Source organism: Oryzias latipes, chromosome 24 (assembly GCF_002234675.1).
Source record: "Oryzias latipes chromosome 24, ASM223467v1".
In the NCBI taxonomy this organism is placed as follows: domain Eukaryota; kingdom Metazoa; phylum Chordata; class Actinopteri; order Beloniformes; family Adrianichthyidae; genus Oryzias; species Oryzias latipes.
In genome coordinates this window covers 22,424,850-22,446,655 of record NC_019882.2, presented here as the reverse complement: position 1 = coordinate 22,446,655, position 21,806 = coordinate 22,424,850, and the positions used below count along the sequence as shown (strand labels likewise).

At 43.1% G+C, this 21,806-nt stretch overlaps 3 protein-coding genes and 4 non-coding genes across 9 annotated transcripts; 6 read left to right on the top strand and 1 right to left on the bottom strand.

Annotated features, from left to right (window-relative positions):
- rnaseh1 (ribonuclease H1) lies at nucleotides 1-8,657 on the bottom strand. Of its 3 annotated transcripts, none has more exons than XM_020714388.2 (9): nucleotides 8,328-8,346; nucleotides 3,922-4,023; nucleotides 3,632-3,756; nucleotides 3,240-3,407; nucleotides 3,028-3,127; nucleotides 2,898-2,952; nucleotides 2,654-2,738; nucleotides 2,447-2,571; nucleotides 1-184 (listed from the first exon to the last, which is right to left on the bottom strand). In XM_020714388.2, coding segments are annotated over exons 1-9 (870 nt in total). In that variant the 5' UTR covers nucleotides 8,330-8,346; the 3' UTR covers nucleotides 1-76. The 3 variants fall into 3 exon arrangements, with proteins under 3 accessions (XP_020570047.1, XP_020570049.1, NP_001272759.1); XM_020714390.2 differs by lacking the exon at nucleotides 8,328-8,346 and adding an exon at nucleotides 8,530-8,657 and having other exon boundaries at nucleotides 2-184; NM_001285830.1 differs by lacking the exon at nucleotides 8,328-8,346 and having other exon boundaries at nucleotides 11-184; nucleotides 3,922-4,309.
- Nucleotides 8,658-8,745: 88 nt separating this feature from the next.
- On the top strand, nucleotides 8,746-13,586 carry rps7 (ribosomal protein S7). The gene is made up of 7 exons (XM_004083943.4): nucleotides 8,746-8,828; nucleotides 9,338-9,423; nucleotides 9,554-9,625; nucleotides 9,987-10,130; nucleotides 11,650-11,714; nucleotides 12,837-12,987; nucleotides 13,477-13,586. The coding sequence occupies exons 2-7, from the start codon at nucleotides 9,349-9,351 to the stop codon at nucleotides 13,552-13,554; spliced, it is 585 nt and encodes a 194-aa protein (XP_004083991.3). The 5' UTR covers nucleotides 8,746-8,828; nucleotides 9,338-9,348; the 3' UTR covers nucleotides 13,555-13,586.
- On the top strand, nucleotides 9,678-9,893 carry LOC111947129. Its single transcript, XR_002872944.1, has one exon. It is a non-coding gene; the product is annotated as a small nucleolar RNA SNORA73 family (small nucleolar RNA).
- On the top strand, nucleotides 10,762-10,977 carry LOC111947130. Its single transcript, XR_002872945.1, has one exon. It is a non-coding gene; the product is annotated as a small nucleolar RNA SNORA73 family (small nucleolar RNA).
- Nucleotides 12,299-12,514, top strand: LOC111947123. The gene has a single exon (XR_002872938.1). It is a non-coding gene; the product is annotated as a small nucleolar RNA SNORA73 family (small nucleolar RNA).
- LOC111947131 lies at nucleotides 13,056-13,271 on the top strand. Its single transcript, XR_002872946.1, has one exon. It is a non-coding gene; the product is annotated as a small nucleolar RNA SNORA73 family (small nucleolar RNA).
- A 1,503-nt stretch (nucleotides 13,587-15,089) lies between the features above and the next one.
- LOC101165782 (tripartite motif-containing protein 16) lies at nucleotides 15,090-20,765 on the top strand. The gene is made up of 3 exons (XM_011492093.3): nucleotides 15,090-15,213; nucleotides 15,299-15,410; nucleotides 18,297-20,765. Exon 3 carries the CDS (start codon nucleotides 18,435-18,437, stop codon nucleotides 20,085-20,087), a length of 1,653 nt encoding a protein of 550 aa, XP_011490395.1. The 5' UTR covers nucleotides 15,090-15,213; nucleotides 15,299-15,410; nucleotides 18,297-18,434; the 3' UTR covers nucleotides 20,088-20,765.
- The last annotated feature ends 1,041 nt before the right edge of the window (nucleotides 20,766-21,806 follow it).

Here is a 21,806-nt window from a genome sequence, read left to right as displayed (position 1 = left end):
AATAACTGAGAAACTTTATTCGGAGGAAAGTGTAAAAATCACTGCTCAACACAAACAGAGGAACTGAAGAGCAGCTTTAACCAGGGTCCCCGTCAGAATGCTGGAGGGGCTTTCCCGCCCCCTCCCGGGACAGCCGGTCGGCCTGCTCGTTGCCTGTGTAGCCAGAGTGTCCAGGTATGTGCAGCTGAGGAAGAGGAGAGGTTATCTTCACACATGTCCCAGGACTACGAGTCTGAGTTTGAACTACCTTCAGATGACAGGTGGATGACAGAGAATGCATCTACGCACAGGAGATCTCTACGTATAAAACTCTGATTCTAAGGCTTTCTTTATTCAAATTGTGGTGAATCAGAAGAAGATAAAAACAACATGCCCTTTGAAAAAGCTGGTAGCAACGTACGTCACCAGCTTCCTGCTCTGCTCCATTCTGATCATCCAATCAGACAAATAGATCCATGAACGAATCTGTTTTCCTGGTCTGAGCTGGAATCTGGATCAGAACCGAACGACTCGAATTTACTCACCATTTCTGTTGCACCTCTAAGTCTATGAATTAATGTCGTTTGATATTTGACTATATACAAACCCTAACAACATTTACGTCAGTGTCGTATGTATATATGTATGTAAAAATGTATGAATAAATACATAAATAAAACTGGCCAAGAGCATGAAGACAACTCTGCCAAAAATCTTTTCACTGCTATCCCTTCCTCACACAAAAACCTAAAGCCCAGCAACAACCCCCCACACCCTAACCTCCCTAACACTTTCCTCAGGTAACGACCACATAAACCTGGGAAGTAATGCTCATTTAGCCACCAGAGTTAGCCAGCCAGCTTCCACTAGTTAAAAGTAGGCCCTGAAAAGCCTGCAGTCAACAGAAACTGTTCAGATTCTGAATCCAACAGAAAAGTCATAGTTTCTTCTGATTATTATTTTTTTTTCCTGAAGGTCAACAGTAACCAGCCCCTGTGGTTTTAATAAACCACTTACTTCATTTGGTCAACTCCAGGTGACGGTCTGACCTCCACCGGTCACATGACTAAGCTCTGAGGCGGGGGTTAGGGGGGGTTTTATGCTGGCACAGGTGTTGGACAGACAGACTTGAGAACATTTCTCTTGGATGTTTCATACTTTTCTGAGCCAACACATGTTTTGTTTTTTTACACATGTCTGTAACATGTTGATTGAACGTGTACACAGTACAAAGTTCCAAGATAAATGTCTAACAAATAGATCAAAATGCTAAAAACATAGGACAGAACAAGAGTAAAGGAGGGGGGGCACTGCACAGTAGTAGGTACAAACATTTTGTGGGGGCTGTTTGCGCCTCGCTTAGTTAAACATTCCATGTTTTCAAAGGTTTTAAACTCAATTCCTTTCACTTGTAGTGCTAAAATCATTTTTACTTAATATAATTTAAAGGCAATTATTAATATTTAAAAAAGGTAAGGATTCTCTTTTTGAATCACCTTTCCAGGTAGTAGTGGTCTTTAGGGATGACATCACTCATAATGATAATATGTGTAATTCTGTACAGGATCCAAACATGTGAGACTGATTGGCATTTGTCTGTCCACACAATATTCCAATTTGTGTTGTTTTATAGAACCTGAGAATAATCTTCCATTCTCTCCATCTCCTAGGTCTAGTTTATGTTAGTTGTGTCTCACGTGGTAAAAGCCAATATTGGGCAATATTTAGCTCCTTTTCCCATTTTAATTTGACAGCCAAGGTACTATTATCTTTATGTTTTATAAAGTTTAGAGACAGTCTTGTTAGGTAGCTGTTTATAGGAGCTACAGTAGTCTAAAGACTGTCAACACTGGAGCTGAAGCTCTGCCATAAACTATCACAAAGATGGATGTTGTCCCCTGATTGGTAGTTAACTCTAGCGCCCCCTGGTGACAGTATGACAGTGGAGCACAGCAGCACCATTTTTTTGCAGAGGGTCAGATGTCCTGAGGTGACAATGCGTGAGGGGGGGCCGACCGTTCAGCCTGCATTCTTTCAACCTTATTATACCTTTAAACAATTCATTGAAACTTCTTTGCACCACACGCACTTTATCAGAAATAACTCTCAAATGCTCTCTGGAAAGTTCTAAATGTAAATTGTGTGAACAGGAAAATAACACAAACAGAAGACTCACGTGTCAGTGTTGCCACAATCACATTTAAAAAAATCAGTTTTTACACAGTTTATAGAAAATATTCTGGATTTTCTGATTGGAGTTGGTGGGAATTTGGACGCGGGGCAAACTTTGGACACGTCTGGTCTAAACCTTAGATTCTTGTGAAAACACAGATGACTTCTCATCTTAAACAAAACCTACAAATCCTCTCATACAACTGTTTTGAATAAAGCATTAAACCATTTTTGGTGAGTCCAGAAGCTGTTCTGTGCTCAGTGAGGGTCAAGCATGCAGAGCAGATAAACTTACCCACACCACTTCCAGCTCGGAGTTTAACTCATCCAGCTTCACAAAGTCTTCTTTGTTTGTGACCAGCCCGCCAGATTTCAGCCTCCAGCCGTTCAGTTTCCAGTTCTTCACCCAGCTAGTCACACCTGCATGAAACACCACCCACCGTCAGCCCAGCGGAGGGGTTTCTGGACCACCCCCGTCTGAAAACCAAGGGCTGTGACTCACCATTGATGGTGAATTTGCTGTCAGTGTAGAGAACCAGCTTTTGGATGCCGTGCTCTTTGGCTTGTTGCAGAGCTTTGCAGGCCGCCTGTTCAGTGAGATCAAAGCAAAACAGCCGTCATTCCTTCAATTAAACATCAGGTAACATTTGATAAATATGAAATGATGATTCCTACACATGCATAACAGAATAACAAATATTCCATGAAGCTGACTCTGCAGTCTGACTGAACAGAGACCTGCTGACCTGGATCTCTGCACGTTGGTTGGTCTGCCGTCCCTCTAGCCGCTCTGCCACATTTCTGTCCAAAAGGCAGAAAGACATGACGGATTGCTTACGACATTGGCGTGCATTCTGGATGGTTGAGTTTCCTCACAGCGGGTGGTTGTGGCCCCAGTACACTCCAATGCCGGCGCGGGCCCCAGCCTTCCCGTTACATGAGCAGCAGCCGTCAGTATAAACGACCACGGCATCACCTGCAGCAGAGACCAACAGCTGAGAGACGCCGCGATGCTGCAAGCGGCGAGGCTGCAAGCGGCGAGGCTGCAAGCGGCGAGGCTGCAAGCGGCGATGCAGGCAGCTGCTTACCCATGTAGGTGAAGCCGTCGGAGGTTCCTTCAGATGAAGGTGCTCCCGACTCTCTCGGCCGTTTGGCATGCAGCTCCTCCTCCTCCTCACTGGAGCGGCTCCTCTTGCCAAGAGGGATGTAGTGCAGAGGCTCCGGGCCCCGTTTAGGAAGCAGAGGAACCTCCGCCTCTGTGGACAAAACGCCACTTTGGGTCACGTTTATGGGGTGACTGCATGCAGTCAGCTGCTCACCTGAAGCCCACAGGACGGCTCCACAGGTGTGAGGGGTTCACCTGAACTCAACTGCCACGCATCAGGATTTAAAGGGACTTCCGAGCATTTCCACATGCAGGTTTTTCACAACGTTCTTTCAGACATTTAAACAAAGATGCTATAGGACTCATCGGTCTGACCTGCGCTCTGGCGTGGAGGCGCAGACAGCTCCACGCCCCGCACGAAGGCCCACGCGTCCCGCTCCGAGGCGAACTTCTTGAAGGAGGCTGCAGGGAATTTCTCCACTTGGCTCCTGCATTCATCCCTGAGTTCAGGATTAACGGGAGCATTGCTCATTAAGAGTAGCCTGCTGCCAAACAGCAGTGCACCTCCACCAAACCAGACTGTATTCTTGTTTTCAAGTCAGAGTCTGAATAGAAAAACTGAACAACAACAAAGTGGAGTGCTTGACGAGCAGCGTTAGCCTCACCATGAGCTGTAGACTCCCGGCTTGAAGCCTTTCCTGACCGCGTAGAAAAACTTCCCCTTCGGCATGTCGTCGTTAACGCTGCAAACTGTCCTCTGAAGCGCCCTGAGGAGCCGGGACACCCGGAACATCACAAGCCGGCAGACAAGCACCGACACCCGGACGGGGTTAACATCGTCAAACGATCAGAGCCTTCAACGCGTCTAATGTTTCATTTTCACAGTAAAAGACCCCTTTATGGCGATACGATTCTGTTTTAAGTCATCGTTGTAAAAATTATTCCTGAGATGACTATTTTTTTATCTTATAACGCAACTGACAACATTACAGTGCAAAAGCAGCGCAGACCCGGCGCTGAACAGATCACCTGTGCGCGGTGCATGCTGGTTATGTTTTCGCTCCGACGTCACGGTCTCGCCGCAACAAAGGTATCGCGAGAGCAGTGTCGTTTTAAAAAGAAATATATAAAAAATAATTAACAAATATTGCACATACGAAATACCAAAAACAAAACTCCACACTGTGTGCAAAATACAATTTTCACGTTCGCCAAGAAAATGAACAAAAAAAAAAAAAAAAAAAAAACATAATAATGACAATGTAAAACAGGTTAAGCAAAAATAAAACAACAATAATAAAGGCAAAGGAATCTGTTAAAACAGTGGTTCCCAAACTTTTTCTGCAGGGCCCCCCTTTCTGAAGATTAGAATATTTTCGAGCCCCCCACACTGACACAAACATACAAATCCTTTGTTTCTAAACTCCACCGCGCCTTATAACATGTGGTTAATGAGAAATCTTTCTCTGAACGGTAGAATTCTGTTATCTAAAGCTGAAGGAATCTCTACATCTGTCTATGTGTCTCTGTCTTTAGAAATGCCAAAACACATCTGTAACCTATTAAACAAAACATTATTTGATTTTATTTGGAGGAAAAAATGTCATTACTTAAGGAAAAATGTTTTGTGTAACACCAGAAAACATGGGGGCATGGATGTATTAACCTTAGAAACTTTAAACAACTCTTTTAAAATAAAGTAATTTATTGAAAGGTGAAGACAATATCTGGAATGCATTTCCCAAATATATATTTGACACAATGGGAGGCATTAAATTCTTGCTAAAATGTAATTATAAAATTGAAAAATTACCCAAAAAACTTTTAAACTTTTACAAAGAAGCCCTGCTGGCCTGGAAACTCCTTTATAAACATAATTTTTCTCCAACAACTTGTTTTATTTGGAATAACAGTAATGTACAATACAAGAATAAATCACTTTTTCTTCCTAGATGGTATGATATTGATATTGTTTTAATCAGACAACTTTTCAATTCTCATGGACATCTTCTGACGTATGAAGAATTTCTTTAAAATTCGGTATTCCTGTTCCACCCAGAGAATATGCCATAGTGTTAGATGCTGTTCCAACCAGTCTACTTCAACTGTTTGAAGGGATTTATAACACAAGTCTATTAGGAACCCAGACAATATTTTTGACAATGTGGATATTTGTGTTAATTCAGTTTCCAATAAACAAATAAGAAATCTTTTACAGACCACAACCTTACCTGCTGGGAGGTTTTATTGGGAGTCCAAATTTGTGGACATAAAATGGAGTTATGCTTGGACTATTAGCAATAAATACTGTCTAAATAACAAAATAAAAGAAGTGTCCTTCAAAATATTGCATTGTATATATCCTACCAAAAGAACTTTGAGTAGATTTGTTGTGGATATGGACCTGTTTTGTTCATTCTGTGGAACTCAGCAGGAAACTATTGATCATCTGTTTGTGGACTGCAGACATACAAATAAGTATTGGATTGAAGTGGGAAACTATATTGGAAATATAACTACACAAACTGTTACATTTTTAGATAAAGACATTATTCTGGGTTACCTTAATGTCAAAGTAGACAAAGATTTTATCTTCATCACACAATTGTTTTTATTATTGGCAAAATTCCATATCCATAAAGCCAAATGGTCAAACTCCAAACCTTAATTCCAGCAGTTTTTGAGTGAAATCAATCAGTAATGTACCACTGTCAAACATCTGCAAAACCAAAAAGCAATTCCAACTAATTTGATTTTTGAAAAAGTAAAAATTTATTAAACCCCAAAGATTTTTGAATTAATGATTCTTTTTGTCTTATGTTGTATATGTATGTATTTTTATAATTTTTGTTTTATTTCTTAAAATTTTCTGCAATGTGTACACATTTCAATTCCCCCTGAGACATTCACATTGTTTTTTGTATTATGTTGTTTGTCAATAAAGTATGAAAAAAAAACTCGACGCGCCCGCGCCCCCCTGCAATACCCCAAGTTTGGGAACCACTGTGTTAAAGTATCAAAAGAGAGCATGTTTGAACTGTTCTGACAGCTTTTTGTTAGTGGAGGATTTTATACTGTTTACATACAGAACCATTTCTTTCTGAAAATACTGTGTTTTTTTTGTTGGCATATTTACATTTGTGTATAAAGTATTTACCCATAATTGTAAGTAAATTAACTACATATATTTTTTCTGCATTAAGTCTTCCTTGTGTAAAATATCCCAAAATAATATGCTCATAAATAATCTATAATCCTCACATAGATGAGTTCTTATAAAATGCATCAAATATTTCCAAAAACGTCTAGTGAAGGAGCAAAACCAAAAAAGATGAGGCAGTTTCTGGTGAGGAATGACAGAATGAACAGTTTATGTCCAGATCTTTTTTAAACTTAGTAAAGAAGTGTTTCACTGGATAAAATGTATGAAGAATTTTGAAAGAAAAGTATCTGATTTTATTGGTGATGAAATACTTTTGGGGCAGGGACCAAACCTTTTCCCACTGAATTCTTCAGCCAAACCTATTCCAGAATGAGATAACATACAGTTTTGTGGCAAACTCATTTAGAAACAGAGAACGGATACTTTGATTATTCCTGCCAGCTGAAAAACATCTCTTTCCACACCACAATTCTGTTAATTTGGGAGGAGAACATGGAGTATTTGAAGCAGAACTGCTCCACAGAAGTCTCACACCACCTGGGATGCTCCAGTAACCAATGCAAACTCTGCAGGTGAGACATGCAGACTGTAGGTGGACAGAAACTCAACGTATGACATCAGGTTACCTTGTGGATTCATCAGCTGTGTCACAAGAGAAATGTTCTTTTCAAACCAATTTTCAAGAAAAATACTCTTGTTTTTGTATCAAAAATCTGCATTATTCCAAATATAGTAGCGATGAGGAGAAAAAATTATGTTAGTAGATCAAAGTCCACGCCAGTATTGTTTTTTTGTTTTGTTTTTGTGTTTTTGACATGAATCAAAATGCAATACAGTACACAAATTGTAGTAACGGTTATCATCAAGTAAAAAAAAATCCACAATAAAAAACAGTTAAACAATACCTGCTTACTATGCAGTCAACCCAACATAAAAATGACAAATAAAAAAAAGAGAATTAAAATTGAAATAACATGACAATTTAGGATTGAAGCTTTGAGTAGTCTGATTGCTTGGGTAAAAAGTGATTATATATTTTCAATTTTTCTAAGGAGGCCAAATATATTTTAAAATCTTGTTCCTTAAAATGTTTTTGTAATTGGACTTTACTCAGCCATTTTCTTTTGTTTATGTAATATTTTGCTAATATTATCATTAGATTTCCTAAATAGCTATGTTTCATTGGAATGAAAGAAAGGGTCACGGAAGACAAGCAGTATTCTAATTGTAGATAAGAAACATTTTCTCCAAAAATTCCCATAAATTACGTCCACACCTCACTTCAAACCACGGATAGTGCAGGACAATTGAGGTGTTCAATGCTGCCTGACAGTAAAAGCACTTTATGCATTCTTTAAGGAAAAATATACAAATATAATCTCTTACCAGGGGATATCTATGTATCATTTTGCATATAAATTATTTTATTCTATTGTTAATTAATGTATTTATAGGACAATAAAGATATTATCCTGATAATTTTCTCATCTATGTTAACATTCTCCAGCAGTAACGTTTTGGGCTTCCCTTCATGATCAGCTCTGGTGGGAAAACTTTCTGCCAATCATTTATTTGAACAAGGTCAAAGAGGTTTCATTAAAAACTTGCATAAATTTGATCCAACGAATCAGTTCATGCAAAGGTTAAAAAAAGCTGTAAAAACTGGACATTTCATGAACAATATGAAACACTAATACACAAATTTTGGATCTGTACTCAAACTAAACTAGTATGGAACAAATTGTTGACTCCCATCAGTACTTAAATCTATTCCTATTTCTTCCTGAGCTGGAAGAACATTTTGTTTGGCTTTATTGATTATCATAATAAACTATCTTCACAATTCTAGAAACCTGCTGATTTTATAGCAAAAGATATACAAAAGCAAATTAAGTGATAGAAACCTACATCTCTTATTCATTTGCTCAAATCACCTCCGTCATCTTTATCACCTTAAAAATAACATATTGCCTTTATCGTTGTCTTCAACTGTTGTAAACTCCTTGGCTTTTTAAATAAAAATATTTTTTTCAGTGTATTGCTCGTTGATCTATTATATTTGTCTTATACGCGTTTTGAATAACGCTTTTGAAAAATGCTCTGCGATCACCTTCATCTCATGCGCCTTTCCCCGCCCCCTCTTTCAGTCCCTGGTATCGCCGACAATCCTTTTTTTTTTTTTTTTTTGCATGCTAAAGTCATCTCAATCATCATTTGTATTTGTTAGCGATTTTGGTGTAATAATTTAGAAGTTCTAATGAAAAAAAAAGTTTTCTGCTGAATTATCGCGATACCTCTTGGATTATAAACTGTACACAGGAAGCCACGCGATGTTTGGCATACTCGCCTGATTGGTTGTATTCAGCTCTCGCGATGTTCCGGTCTCTTCCTTGGCCGTCGTTGTTGGAGGTTAGTCGTGCTATCTTTCAAGGAACAGCGTTTTCTGGCGAAAACATGTCTTTTCAGTGTTGAATTGGGATATAACTTCACCAAAGGAACAACATTGTGTTGATACCTTAGATTGTGTTCTTTGTGGTGACGGATGGTTTTCTAAGAGCTTTATTTGATCCGTACTAAAGCAGCGGGTTAGCAGGCCTTGCTCATTAGCCACTCAGCCTCCAGAGTGAAAATGTGGAGCTCAGCTCAGGAGATGTTCTGATTATTTTTGAAAAACTATTCCTGCCTTGTTTTATTAAACTTTAAGAAAGCGGGTCAAGTTGGACGTGTTCTACAGACCAACTTTTCTCGGCTTTCATCCCCACGGTGGTTTTCAGTCCGCGGGGCTGAAGGTCCAGCTGTGGTCCGGGCTGCGTGCCTCTGCTGTTCCCGGTTTAGCAGCCAGCGACCTCCACGCCGCAGCCGCGGGCCTTGACGGACGGAGCAGAGCGAACATTAACATGTTTCATGTTTCCCTGCAGACACTGAGGCCATGTTTAGTACCAGCGCTAAAATAGTGAAGCCTAATGGCGAGAAGCCGGACGAGTTCGAGTCCGGGATCTCCCAGGTAAGCCAGAGTATCTGAAGGCTGATGTTTCATGAGGTTCAGGACTGAGCATGAAATCTGACAGACCTGCAGAGTTAACGGTGTCTGTTCATGAATCAACCTGACTTTAACAGACGCTCCTCTGTTTCAGGCTCTGCTCGAGCTGGAGATGAACTCTGACCTGAAAGCTCAGCTGAGAGAGCTGAACATCACAGCTGCAAAGGTGGGTTTAGTCATCCATGCAGACAGTAAACTGGTGGATGATTGGTCTAAACCCGACGCGGACGTCCAGAGAGTTATGCTCCTGGTTCTGTCCGGGTGGCGTATGGGAGCGTAGCTTTGAGCTGAGACGTACATTCCCGTTCCACAGCGTCGTACAGAAAGCTCTGCCCCCGGCCTCGGCTGGTGAGGGCGGGCGTCCTGCATATTCCTACATCTTCCCAGAGTCCTTTGGGCCGTTACTGGGGAGCTAAACCATGCAGTGCACATTGAAAACACATTGTTTTTGTGTATTATCAGGCTTAAAGGGGGTATTATCGCCTCAGTTGGTTGAGGGTTCATCGCTTCTTTTTGCTTTCTTTCAGGAAATTGAGGTTGGCAGCAGCAGGAAAGCCATCATCATTTTCGTTCCCGTTCCTCAGCTGAAGTCCTTCCAGAAGATTCAGGTGCGCCTGGTTAGGGAGCTGGAGAAGAAGTTCAGTGGGAAACACGTTGTCTTCATTGCACAGGTACGCCCAGGTGCACACACCAGGTGATGTAAGTCCTTCTCCAGTCATCTTTGATCAAAGTGTTCCCCGTGGTCTTCTAATTATGATTATGCTATTTTTAGTTCAAATTAAACCTGTCGCTTTCCAGGACCTAGTTTCTGCAGAGCAGCAGCTCAGTAGAATTTCGCCTGCCTCACTTCCTGTCATCCATCTGTTTACTCTCCTTGCTAGCTTACAGCCCTCACACACTCAATCAAGCATTAGCGGTGCAATCTCCTAGTGTATATCCAGATTGCAGCTCAGACGAATTGATGCATCAGAATAGAGCAGAGCAGGGAGCTTGTAGCCTGCTGACCTACGTTGCTGCCTCTCAGTGGAGTGGCTCTTTAAGAAACAGAAAGGGACTGACCTGAAAGGAAATGGCAGCTTAGGACTGGTCACAATTAAAGTGAGGCTCAAACAATGCTTGTCTAAAAGTCACCTCTGAAGATCTGAAGTTATTTTGATTTCTGACGGCAGGTTGTAAAACATATCTAAAAGCATGAGGTCATGTTAGTCCTCTGCAGAAGCCGGTGGCTGTAGTCCTGATTGCAGGGATGTTCTGTCCTCTAGAGGGCGATGGATGGACGGGTACGGTTTGATACCTCGTGTAACGACGCGGACGTCCAGAGAGTTATGCTCCTGGTTCTGTCCGGGTGGCGTATGGGAGCGTAGCTCTGAGCTGAGACGTACATTCCCGTTCCACAGCGTCGGACAGAAAGCTCCGCCCCCGGCCTCGGCTGGTGAGGGCGGGCGTCCTGCATATTCCTACACCTTCCCAGAGTCCTTTGGGCCGTTACTGGGGAGCTAAACCATGCAGTGCACAGACATCGATGCTAAACGTTTTGTAAACTGACCATTTTCTTGCAGGTTGAAAGGGTATATATCCTGCTTTCCCCAAGCCTTTCAGAGAAAACTATGCATAGAAATAAGAATAGATTACTTTTTGCACATTAAAGAACACATTTGAATTGAAATGGGTTATTTTTGCAACTCATTTTCCAATCTGGAAGTAAGACGACTCGATCTCTGTGGCTCCGCCTTTCTATCCTTATGGGCGCTGCCCATTTCATGACCTCATCCTGGAGCCTGCCTCTGCAGCGTGTCTTCCTTTTTCTCTTGAAAACAAACATCTAAACTTTTACGAAGACTGAGGTGCATATTGTGCTATGAAAGCATTTAGCTGATCACCGCTAGCTCCACAGAGAAAGTGTGTGTTAGCCTGGGGGCGGGGCTTGCAGCGCAGACACTTCTTGGAAGGGGCTGTTCCTCACTTATCTATGTCACAACTTGAGGACCTGCTCATTTCCGTGGGTTGGGAGGGGCTGGTGCTCAGGGCAGGATTTTTAACGGAATACACAGAAATGTGTGAATGGATCAGAATACCGGTTTAGGTTGTTTTGTGAGGAATGAGCATCAGAAAACACTCAAGAGCTCAAGTTGATTTTGTACGATATAGACACTTTAATGAAACAAATATCCTGACTTTGTTGAATTTCAGCGGAGGATTCTGCCCAAACCCACCAGGAAAAGCCGCACAAAGAATAAGCAGAAGCGTCCCAGGAGGTATGATGTCTACAACATTCAGCACTGAAACCACCTTTAGAGTTGATTCTCACTGATCTAAACCCAGTCAGAGCTGCAGAGTCATTATGAATCTGTTTTTCCATTTATGCTACATATAATTTAACAATTGTTTTTGTCATAAATAAAACCAATGTAAAAAGGAGAAAAGACATTTTTGTTTTTCTTCTCTTGACAATAAGGTTGAGTGTCTTTTTAAATTAGACAACTTAAAACTGTTTACTTACTTATAGAAGCACCTCAGTCCGAAATTTAAACATCTGCATTAAATAAGCACTAAAAAAATTATGCCTTTAAAAATGTCTCTAACTTACATTTTTGTAGCCAGGATGCCACAGTGCAGGGTAACAGAACTATAAAGCCTGTGTTTGCAGACCTCTGAAGCTGCTTCATTAACGGTGACCGAGGTGGAGACTAGATATAAAAGCAGAGTAGTTGGGGCGGATACAAACCTAAAGGCTTTCTCAGTGTTGTGAGCCGTGTGTGATCCTTCCCATCATGCATTTGTTGAAAGTGCTGACTCGGGGCTAAACGGTGGTGGTAGAGGATAAATGATTGGTCTAAACCCGACGCGGACGTCCAGAGAGTTATGCTCCTGGTTCTGTCCGGGTGGCGTATGGGAGCGTAGCTCTGAGCTGAGACGTACATTCCCGTTCCACAGCGTCGGACAGAAAGCTCCGCCCCCGGCCTCAGCTGGTGAGGGCGGGCGTCCTGCATATTCCTACACCTTCCCAGAGTCCTTTGGGCCGTTACTGGGGAGCTAAACCATGCAGTGCACAGATTTTTCAAAACCTAATATTTTCTGTTCCAACAAAAACGTTATGATCAAAATTCAAGTCTTTAAAAGTAATTTTATAAATGTTGATACAGGATCGGGGGGGGGGGGGGTAGTCCCATGTGGTTCAGCAGCAGCTTGTTAGACTTCAGAGAATGCTTTAGATCATTCTTACTTTGTCAGTCAACCTAGTTTTGTGTTTTATTTTAGAAATCAAATCAAACTATTGATCCGTGTTTGGGTTAACGTCCTGATGGGTTTGTCAGTACGGTAAGGGGGAGCCCGGTGTGGGTGTTCAGGTTTTAACGGGTGTTTGGCTCCTTCCTCAGCCGTACGCTCACCGCAGTCCACGACGCCATCCTGGAGGATCTGGTGTTCCCAAGTGAGATTGTGGGAAAGAGAATCCGGGTGAAGCAGGACAGCAGCCGGCTCATCAAGGTCCATCTGGACAAGGCGCAGCAGAACAACGTAGAACACAAAGTAAGCAGTAGCCTGTGGCCGTGGTCCTGGCTGCAGGGATGGACGGATACGGTTTGATACCTCGTGTAACGACGCGGACGTCCAGAGAGTTATGCTCCTGGTTCTGTCCGGGTGGCGTATGGGAGCGTAGCTCTGAGCTGAGACGTACATTCCCGTTCCACAGCGTCGGACAGTAAGCTCCGCCCCCGGCCTCGGCTGGTGAGGGCGGGCGTCCTGCATATTCCTACACCTTCCCAGAGTCCTTTGGGCCGTTACTGGGGAGCTAAACCATGCAGTGCACAGACATCGATGCAAAGAACAGTTTGTTTTTTCAGGAATGATGCAGTCATCAGCCTATTTGAGGCTGATTCATCTTTGTGATTAATGTTCTTTTCAGTTCTTTGTACTTGTGACAGATTTTCCCACAACAGAACAGACGCATGAGAACAAATGATGTTGTAATTGAACCTCTGAGGAGACAGGAGAATGTGACGTTTGAATCTTTTTCAGGTGGAGACCTTCTCTGGTGTCTACAAGAAGCTCACAGGCAAAGACGTCGTGTTTGAATTCCCAGAGTTCCAGCTGTAAATGCAGATGACAAAATAAATTTGTTTACTGTCTGCTGTTGTCGTATTTCAGTCTGTTCAAACAAATGTAGTTTAATCCTCAAAGCTGGTTTTGTGGATAACTGGAGCGCGTTTTGGGGGAAGCCCGGTCTCATGCGGAGAGACGGCGTCCATCCCACCCGGGACGGTGCCGCTCTTCTTTCTAGAAACATTTCTGCTATCCTTAGTCTGTTAACCTGACAACCCAGAGACGAGACCCGGGCGCAGAGCAGCAGTGTAAAACGCTCCTCTGAGCCTCCCTTAGGGTTAGTGCCGGTGCAAAACCCATGCAGGGAAAGTCAAGCAGGTCCGAGCTTTAGCTTATGTGCTGAAAGACAAATGAAAGGAGCGCGTCATAGAAACTTTACAGTGACAGACAGCAGTTCTCACAAGCAGAATTATGAAAAAACTTGGCTAACTATCAGGATTTCAGGGAAAGGAGGTGGTTTGGCAGTAATATCACAGTCTAGCCTCCTCTGCACTAAAGTCAAACATGTTTATAAGTCATTTGAAAGCATCATACAAGGAAACGTGCAACAATGTGGAAAATCCTTGGTGTGATCTGGCAATGTGGTGTGATACAGCAATAAACAAAAAAGAACAGCAAAATCAGTGAAAAGCTGCAGGAGACGATCTTCTAAATGTGCTTTACTACTGTCATGATTATTAACAGGTTCACAAAGTAATGTATAATTATAGAAATATTTTTATTTTAAATCTAGAAATTGAGTTTTATGCCAATAGGGTCCTTCAGAGTTGGGTATAAATTGATGCCCCCCCCTTCCCTTTTTGCTGTTTTGTGGGGATGGGAATAGAAGCCCCATGAAGCCTCATTGGGGTTCATGTAATTGTGCCGGAAAAATGAACCACCCATTCAGGGCTTTGAAATCACACAGAACTGCGCCATCTGGTGGCGGACTGGACGTATATCGACATGTTTCAACAAAGCTCCTTGTAACACTTCAATGTGGAAATGATGATGAAAAAACGTAAAACAAAAAAATGCTGTAATGATCATTAGAAAAAAAACTGACGTAAAACAACACAACATTCGATGTTTTCTGTGAGAGATGCTTGACAGCAAAATACACATACATGGAGAAAATAAACACACAAAAAAGAATAACTAATCGTGAACTGATGACCTCTGGATGCAAACCCCTGACTGTTCCACTCAGCTATCTCTACTGTCATGAATTTGGCTTGCCATTATAAAGTCATTGAAGTTTGTTTTTTTATATACAACGTTCATAGTGTATTGTTTTATTAGGAGAAATCGAGTTGAAATGATCCTGAGCCACAGAACGTTTCTTTCTAGAAGCCATGGTAAAGCACAATGAACTGACGCTGATTCCAGTCTTTGGGAAAGAATGAAACTGGTCGGGAAATGTTCGGGATTCATTTCGAATTTTTAGCGCGCCCAACTGTTCAAAACACATGTTACATCAGAAGCGTGGTTCGACCAAACGAAGCATTTGGCGCGTCATACGTCATCAACCACGTGATCTGTGCTAGTTGACACACGCCCCGAAACCAATGACTTATATACAACTCATTGGCCGAAACACTGTTCATGAAAGTGAGACGCGTGCCGAAGCGTCGTGTCCATCGGGCCGTCCCCAGCTGTTTCTTTGTATTCAAGGTTGGTGCTAGTTTGAACTTTATGTCTTTAGTTTTGGGACTTTATCTGAGCGCAGCCCGTGTTGACGCCATGTGTGTTGTTACAGAACAAAGACGACTGCTCCAAGAACGTTCCTCCGGTGTCTAGTGGCTTCCTGAGGAGGGTGCACAAAATAACACAACGGGGAGCAGAGACGACAATATTTTTGAATCTGTGCGGTGAGTGATTTTTTTCTTGGTTGCAAGGAAGGACCCGAAAGACGGCTTAGCATCAGGCTAACATGTGCTAGAAACTTTAGCCGTGGAGGAACTTCAAACTCTGCAGACATTCTGCAATGAGCATCTTGGATGTTAATAAAATATGTGGGAATAACTTCAGTAAGGACCACAAGCCACAAGGTTTTAATTTTTTTTAGAAAATTGTTTATTTAATGTTATAGCATGCTTCAAGTCCTCTGCCTGCAGTTTTTTGTCGTATTAAGAGCTTGAATCCGTGACCGCGCTTATTTAAATTGTTGGCTATTATTTGATTTGTCAGATTCGGGTCTGAACGACCAATGCCGCGCGTTTCGTCAAGTTTCCTCCATGTTTAGGGGGTTTTGGGGACCTTATTTATCTTGTACCTTTCACAAAGCTGTGAATATTGAACCAAACAGTCGTGAGAAAGTTGCCGTTGGCTCACAAATGTCCACTAAGTCCACTTTACCTTTTTCCGATTCAAAATCAAAGTATAAGCCATCCCGGGTAAGCAGAAGTTTTTCGATGGTGACGCAAACATGCACGAACTCTTTGCGGTCCCTAAACTTCATCCTTTATTTTGTCTGGACACCACTGGGAACACAAATTCACATGATGGTTTAGAGTTTCTCACATCTGGGTAGCAGCATTTCCACCTTCGGTCATCTGGAGCTTCGGATCCCGGGGCTCCGCTTTGCGAAGGCGGCTGCCGGTCCGAAGACACAGAGCTTGTCCGCTAGCACGAGCTAGCACGAGCTAGCACGAGCTAGCACGAGCTAGCACGAGCTAGCACGAGCTAGCACGAGCTAGCACGAGCTAGCACACAGCTCCACTGCTCCTAGCATGTGTCTGTTAGCAGCCGGACATACGGAGACAGCACTGACGTCATCGCCCCCCTCCCCTGAAAATGCAAATGCAATCCCCTCTTTGAATTTTCATTATGACACAGAATAAGTAGAAATGAAAAAGCATGAAGGATTGATGTTCATTTAGTCATTTGATGCAGTTACATTTTGAAAATGAAAAGGCATTTCTGTTCATCCATTTTAATTGTCAAATTAGACATTTCTAAACGAATCTTGTTACACATTTACCAGAGAACTTTTTTTAAATGAAATGTCAAATACCATTTTCATTAGCATTTTTTGTTGAGAATTCTGAGTGGGGGGGGGAGTGGAGGGGTTCCTCCTGAAGTCCACTGTCATCTCCACTGTTTTAAGTGGGTTCAGCTCCAGGTGGTTCTGGCTCCAGAGGACCAGCCGCTCCACTTCTCCTCTATATGCAGTCTCATCACCGTCCCGGATGAGCCCAATGACTGTGGTGTCATCTGCAAACTTCAAGAGTTTCACAGGGGGGGCTCTGATCTGCAGTCATTGGTGTAGAGGGCGAAGAGCAGAGGGGAGAGAACACACCCCTGGGGGGCGCCAGTGTTCAGGATCCGGGTGCTGGATGTGAATCGTCCCAGTTTCACCTGCTGCCTCCTGTCGGTGAGGAAACTGGTGATCCACTGACAGGTGGGGAGAGGCACGGCGAGCTGGGAAGGGAGGTCACCGATTGGATTAATATTTGGGGTGACAGCTCTGTTCAGGCCAAACTCCAGGGTTCTTATCGCAACTGGGCGGTTTTTGAAAAAAAATTTCCAGATAAATGGCAGAGCGTGGTGTTGAACCTTTCCCCGCGATAACTTTTTTTCCTTCTCCCCTTTCCGACCGTGCTCAGAAGCGCGGGGGACCCGAGGCGATCCTCCTCCTCCTCCCTGTTCTGATCCTTAGATTCTCCAGAACGGGTTATTAAGAGTCCATAGCATTTATTCTGGGGGAAACCTTCTTTTATTACCGTCCTCCGTAACACACAACATGAATGCGCGCCCACACTGCCGAACTGCACTGACGATCCCGACTCCATTGCCTTCTTAAAATGAGAAGATTGTAATTGTGCTGCTCCTTCGTGAAAATAAATTTAATATTACAAAAAGAGCTCCACTGTTGACAACACTGTTGTTGACATCCATTGTTAACGTTTGCCCCGCAAACAACGAGTGACGTCGGTTACCGTTGAGTATTCTTCTGGCTTCTGCGCATGCGGGTCTCGTTTGGGTCGTGTCACGGTCACAGTGGAGATCACAAAAGTTCGGATTTACTTGGAAATGTGAACGGTCTAGCAAATAATTCGGATTTTTTCAAAAAATCCGAATTGATTCATAAAGGTGCCATCTACTCAGAAAATAAATGTTCCAACGCAGCCAAGGAAAAACGCCAAAAACGTAAGGCTCTAGCTGACCTACCTACCAACACGACACCCTCTCACTGGTGTTCAACCTGTGGAAGGGGTTTTCTTGCCCGTATTGGCCTTATTAGCCATGTGCGGACACATCCCTCCGCCCCTTAGACAATGTACTATTAGTATTGCTTTGGTCATACTCGACTACGAGTTGACGAACATCAATTCGGATTTTTTCAAAAAATCCGAATTGAGCATTAAGCCCTGCAGTGTGAACGTAGCCTTTGAGGCAAGCAGGTACCACACACATCTCCAGGGAGCTGGTGAAGATGGGAGCTAGCTGGTCAGCACAGACTTTCAGGCAGGAGGGAGAGACTCCATCGGGTCCTGGAGCCTTCCTGACCTTCTGCTTCTGGAACTGTTGACGCACATCTCGTTCACAGATCGTCAGTGGTAGTTGGTGATGGTCTGCAGGCCTTTCCAGACTGCAGAAGAGCAATTTAAAGGATGAAATAAATAGATCTGAACCACCTGCTGATGATGACACGTCTCTGATGAGACGCAGAGCGTCTGACAAATGTGGTTCTTTGGTTTCTATCCTGAGCTAACAGCCATCTTCTCTAAAGTTCTCCTCTTCCTCATCTGCAGCTCCTCCTCTGTCTTGATGGGCGTCACCAACTGAATGAGAAGAAAGGAGCACAGTGAACCATCTGATTGGAGGTCAGAGTCATCCAGTTTCTGAGAAAGTGAAACTCTCAGAGAGAGTCTGTGTGTCTGAGAGGAGAAATGGCGCAGAAAGGAGCAGATGTGGATGAAGAAAGCTTCAGCTGTTCCATCTGTCTGGATCTGCTGAAGGATCCGGTGACTATTCCCTGTGGACACAGCTACTGCATGAAGTGTCTTCAAGGATTCTGGGATACAGAGGAGAAAGTCCCCAGCTGTCCTCAGTGCAGGAAGACCTTCACACCGAGGCCTGTTCTGGTGAAAAGTTTCACGTTAGCAGCTTTAGTGGAGCAGCGGAAGAAGAGCGGACTCCAAGCTGCTCCTGCTGGTCTCTGCTATGCTGGACCTGAAGATGTGGTCTGTGACGTCTGCACTGGAAGAAAACTGAAAGCCATCAAGTCCTGCTTGAGCTGTCCGGCCTCTTACTGTGAGGAACACCTCCAGCCTCATCTGAAAGCAGCTGCATTGAAGAAACACAAGCTGGTGGAACCCTCCAAGAACCTGCAGGAGAACATCTGCTCCCGTCATGATGAGCTGATGAAGATGTTCTGTCGCACTGATCAGAAGAGCATCTGTTATCTCTGCTCTGTGGATGAACATGAGGGACATAAAATAGTCTCAGCTGCAGCAGAAAGGACTGAGAAGCAGAGAGAGCTGGAGGAGAGTCAGCAACAAATCCAGCAGAGAATCCAGGACAGAGAGAAAGAGGTGAAGCTGCTTCAACAGGAGGTGGAGGCCATCAATCACTCTGCTGATCAAAGCGTGGAGGACAGTGAGAAGATCTTCACTAAGATGATCCGTCTCCTCCACAAAAGAAGGCGTGATGTAGAGCAGCAGATCAGATCCCAGCAGCAAACTGAAGTGAGGCGAGTCAAAGGTCTTCAGGAGGAGCTGGAGCAGGACATGGCTGAGCTGAAGAGGAGAGACGCTGAGCTGAAGCAGCTCTGGCTCACAGAGGATCACAGCCACTTTCTGCTCAACTACCCCTCACTGCCACCACTCAGTGAGTCCACCCCCTCAGCCAGCATCCATGTCCGTCCTCTGACATGCTTTGAGGATGTGACAGCAGCTGTGTCAGAGCTCAGAGACAAACTGCAGGACATTCTGAGAGAGGAATGGACAAACATCTCACTGACAGTCTCTGATCTGGACGTTTTACTGTCAGAACCAAAGAGCAGAGCTGACTTCCTCAGATATTCATGTCAACTCACACTGGATCCAAACACAGCACACAGACAACTGTCACTGTCAGAGAACAGAAAGGTGACACGGATGAAAACACCTCAGTCTGCTTCTGATCATCCAGACAGATTTACTGATCGAGGTCAGGTTCTGAGCAGAGAGAGTCTGACTGGACGCTGTTACTGGGAGGTGGAGTGGAGAGGAACCTCTGTTTATATAGCAGTCGCACAAAAGAACATCAGCAGATCTGGAAGTGAAAGTGGATTTGGTTTTAATGATAAATCTTGGGCATTATATTGTCATCCAGACAGGTTCTCATTTTTCCACAACAGCATAGGAACCTCCATCTCAGGTGGTGTTTCCTCCAGAGTAGGAGTGTACCTGGATCACAGAGCAGGTGTTCTGTCCTTCTACAGCGTCTCTGAAAGCATGACTCTCCTCCACAGAGTCCAGACCACTTTCACTCAGCCGCTCCATGCTGGACTGTGGTCGGGTTATTATGGAGCCGCAGCAGAGTTGTGTGAAGTGAAGTAGTTCCTGAAAGAAGTGAAATGTTTGTTTTCAGTGATTTCTCTGCTTTGGATCATCTAGAACTAAACGTTTGAACTGTTCAGATTCTGTGGAGAAATGTTTGGAGTCAGAAATGGAGAGAAATGAAACTCTCTAGAATGTGGATTGGAGACATTTTGGAACATGAATGTCAAACTTTTGGGAGTCCAATCTGTGTTCTTGTTGTTTTCCTTGAACGTTGGGATTCCAATGTTTTTGTGTTGTCATGGGAACTGAAGGAAGCTGCAACCCAAACCGAATCAGTGAGGTCACCATCCCAGACTTTCTCTGGTTAGTTCTCCACAGAAACGCCAACAGAAGAAGCTGAAGGAGAAGATTGTTTGTGGAAAGAAGAACATTTACAACTTTGTGTTCTTTCTGCTTCATTTGACAACTTTGGATTGTAGATTTGTGTTTTCACGTCTCTCTCCTGATTCTTTGGTCTTCATTCCAGAGTTGGAGTGAAATGTGATGAAGAAAAGTGGGGGTAACTCAGACCCACAGAAATAGACCTGCATCCAGAGCTGCTTTTTGCTGCTCAAGTCTCCAGGAAAACACATTTTGCTCTGATCTCACTTGTTCAGCCATTTATTTCATGAAGCTGTGTTCACAGTCAATTACATTGAGAGGTTATAAAAGGTTGGCAGCTAAAAGTGAAGTCTTTATTGTGTGACAGATGCTCTTTTTTTCTAATATATTATGATTAAATCCTTAAATGTGGCGTAAAGGTTATTTAAAATATTTTTTCCTGTTCTATGTCAAATTTGGTGCTAAGGTTGAAAGTAACAACACACTCCTATTTACTCAGATTTATTTCTGTCTTTCCTTTTTATTTTAAATCATGTCTTTATCTTTAGGTTCTTTAAATCTCAGGGGATTAAGAAATACCATAAAATGTAGAGCGCTGTTTCTATTCGCTAAACAATTGAAAACAGACTTTTTTGTCTTTCAAGAATCACATTCTATAAGTAATAACAGAAACTTCTGGAAATGTCAATGATCTGAAAATGTTTATGGTAGTCAGCATTCAATATTGTCCATAAATCACCCAAACAGGAAGACTCAAAAACCCGTTTTATTCATAATTATTTATCGCCCCCCCGGCCCATATTCAGAATTTTTAACTGAGTTTTCCGGCTTCCTACAGACTACTATTTCAGATTCTGATCAAACTATAATATTAGGGGATTTTAATATTCACGTTGATGACCCCTGTGACTGCCTAGGAAAGGCTTTTGCAGCTTTATTAGACGATGTTGGTTTCACCCAAAGTGTGAATGAACCCACTCACTGTCATAAGCACACCCTGGATCTTGTTCTAACCCATGGTATAGAGATCAGCCAGCTGAGTGTCCTTCCTCTTAACCCCATCATTTCTGATCACTCTATGATTACCTTCCAGTTTACATTAGAACATGCTACCACCCCAGCGAATAAGAAACAGCTTAGAAGAACCTTAACTGACCGTTCTGTGTCTGAGTTTAAACACAGTACAGCCAGTACTTAGTGATATTCTGAGAAAATACTCTGAGACCAGCTCCCATAGTATCAGTCCTAGTATAAATGACCACTTTGTTAATGATACCTTACAAGCCCTCAGGAGTACACTCCATGTTGTTGCCCCCCTGAAACCTAAGTTTGTCAGACAAAACCGAGTAGCACCGTGGTTTAACGCTGAAACTCGTTCTCCGGTTCAGAGCAGTC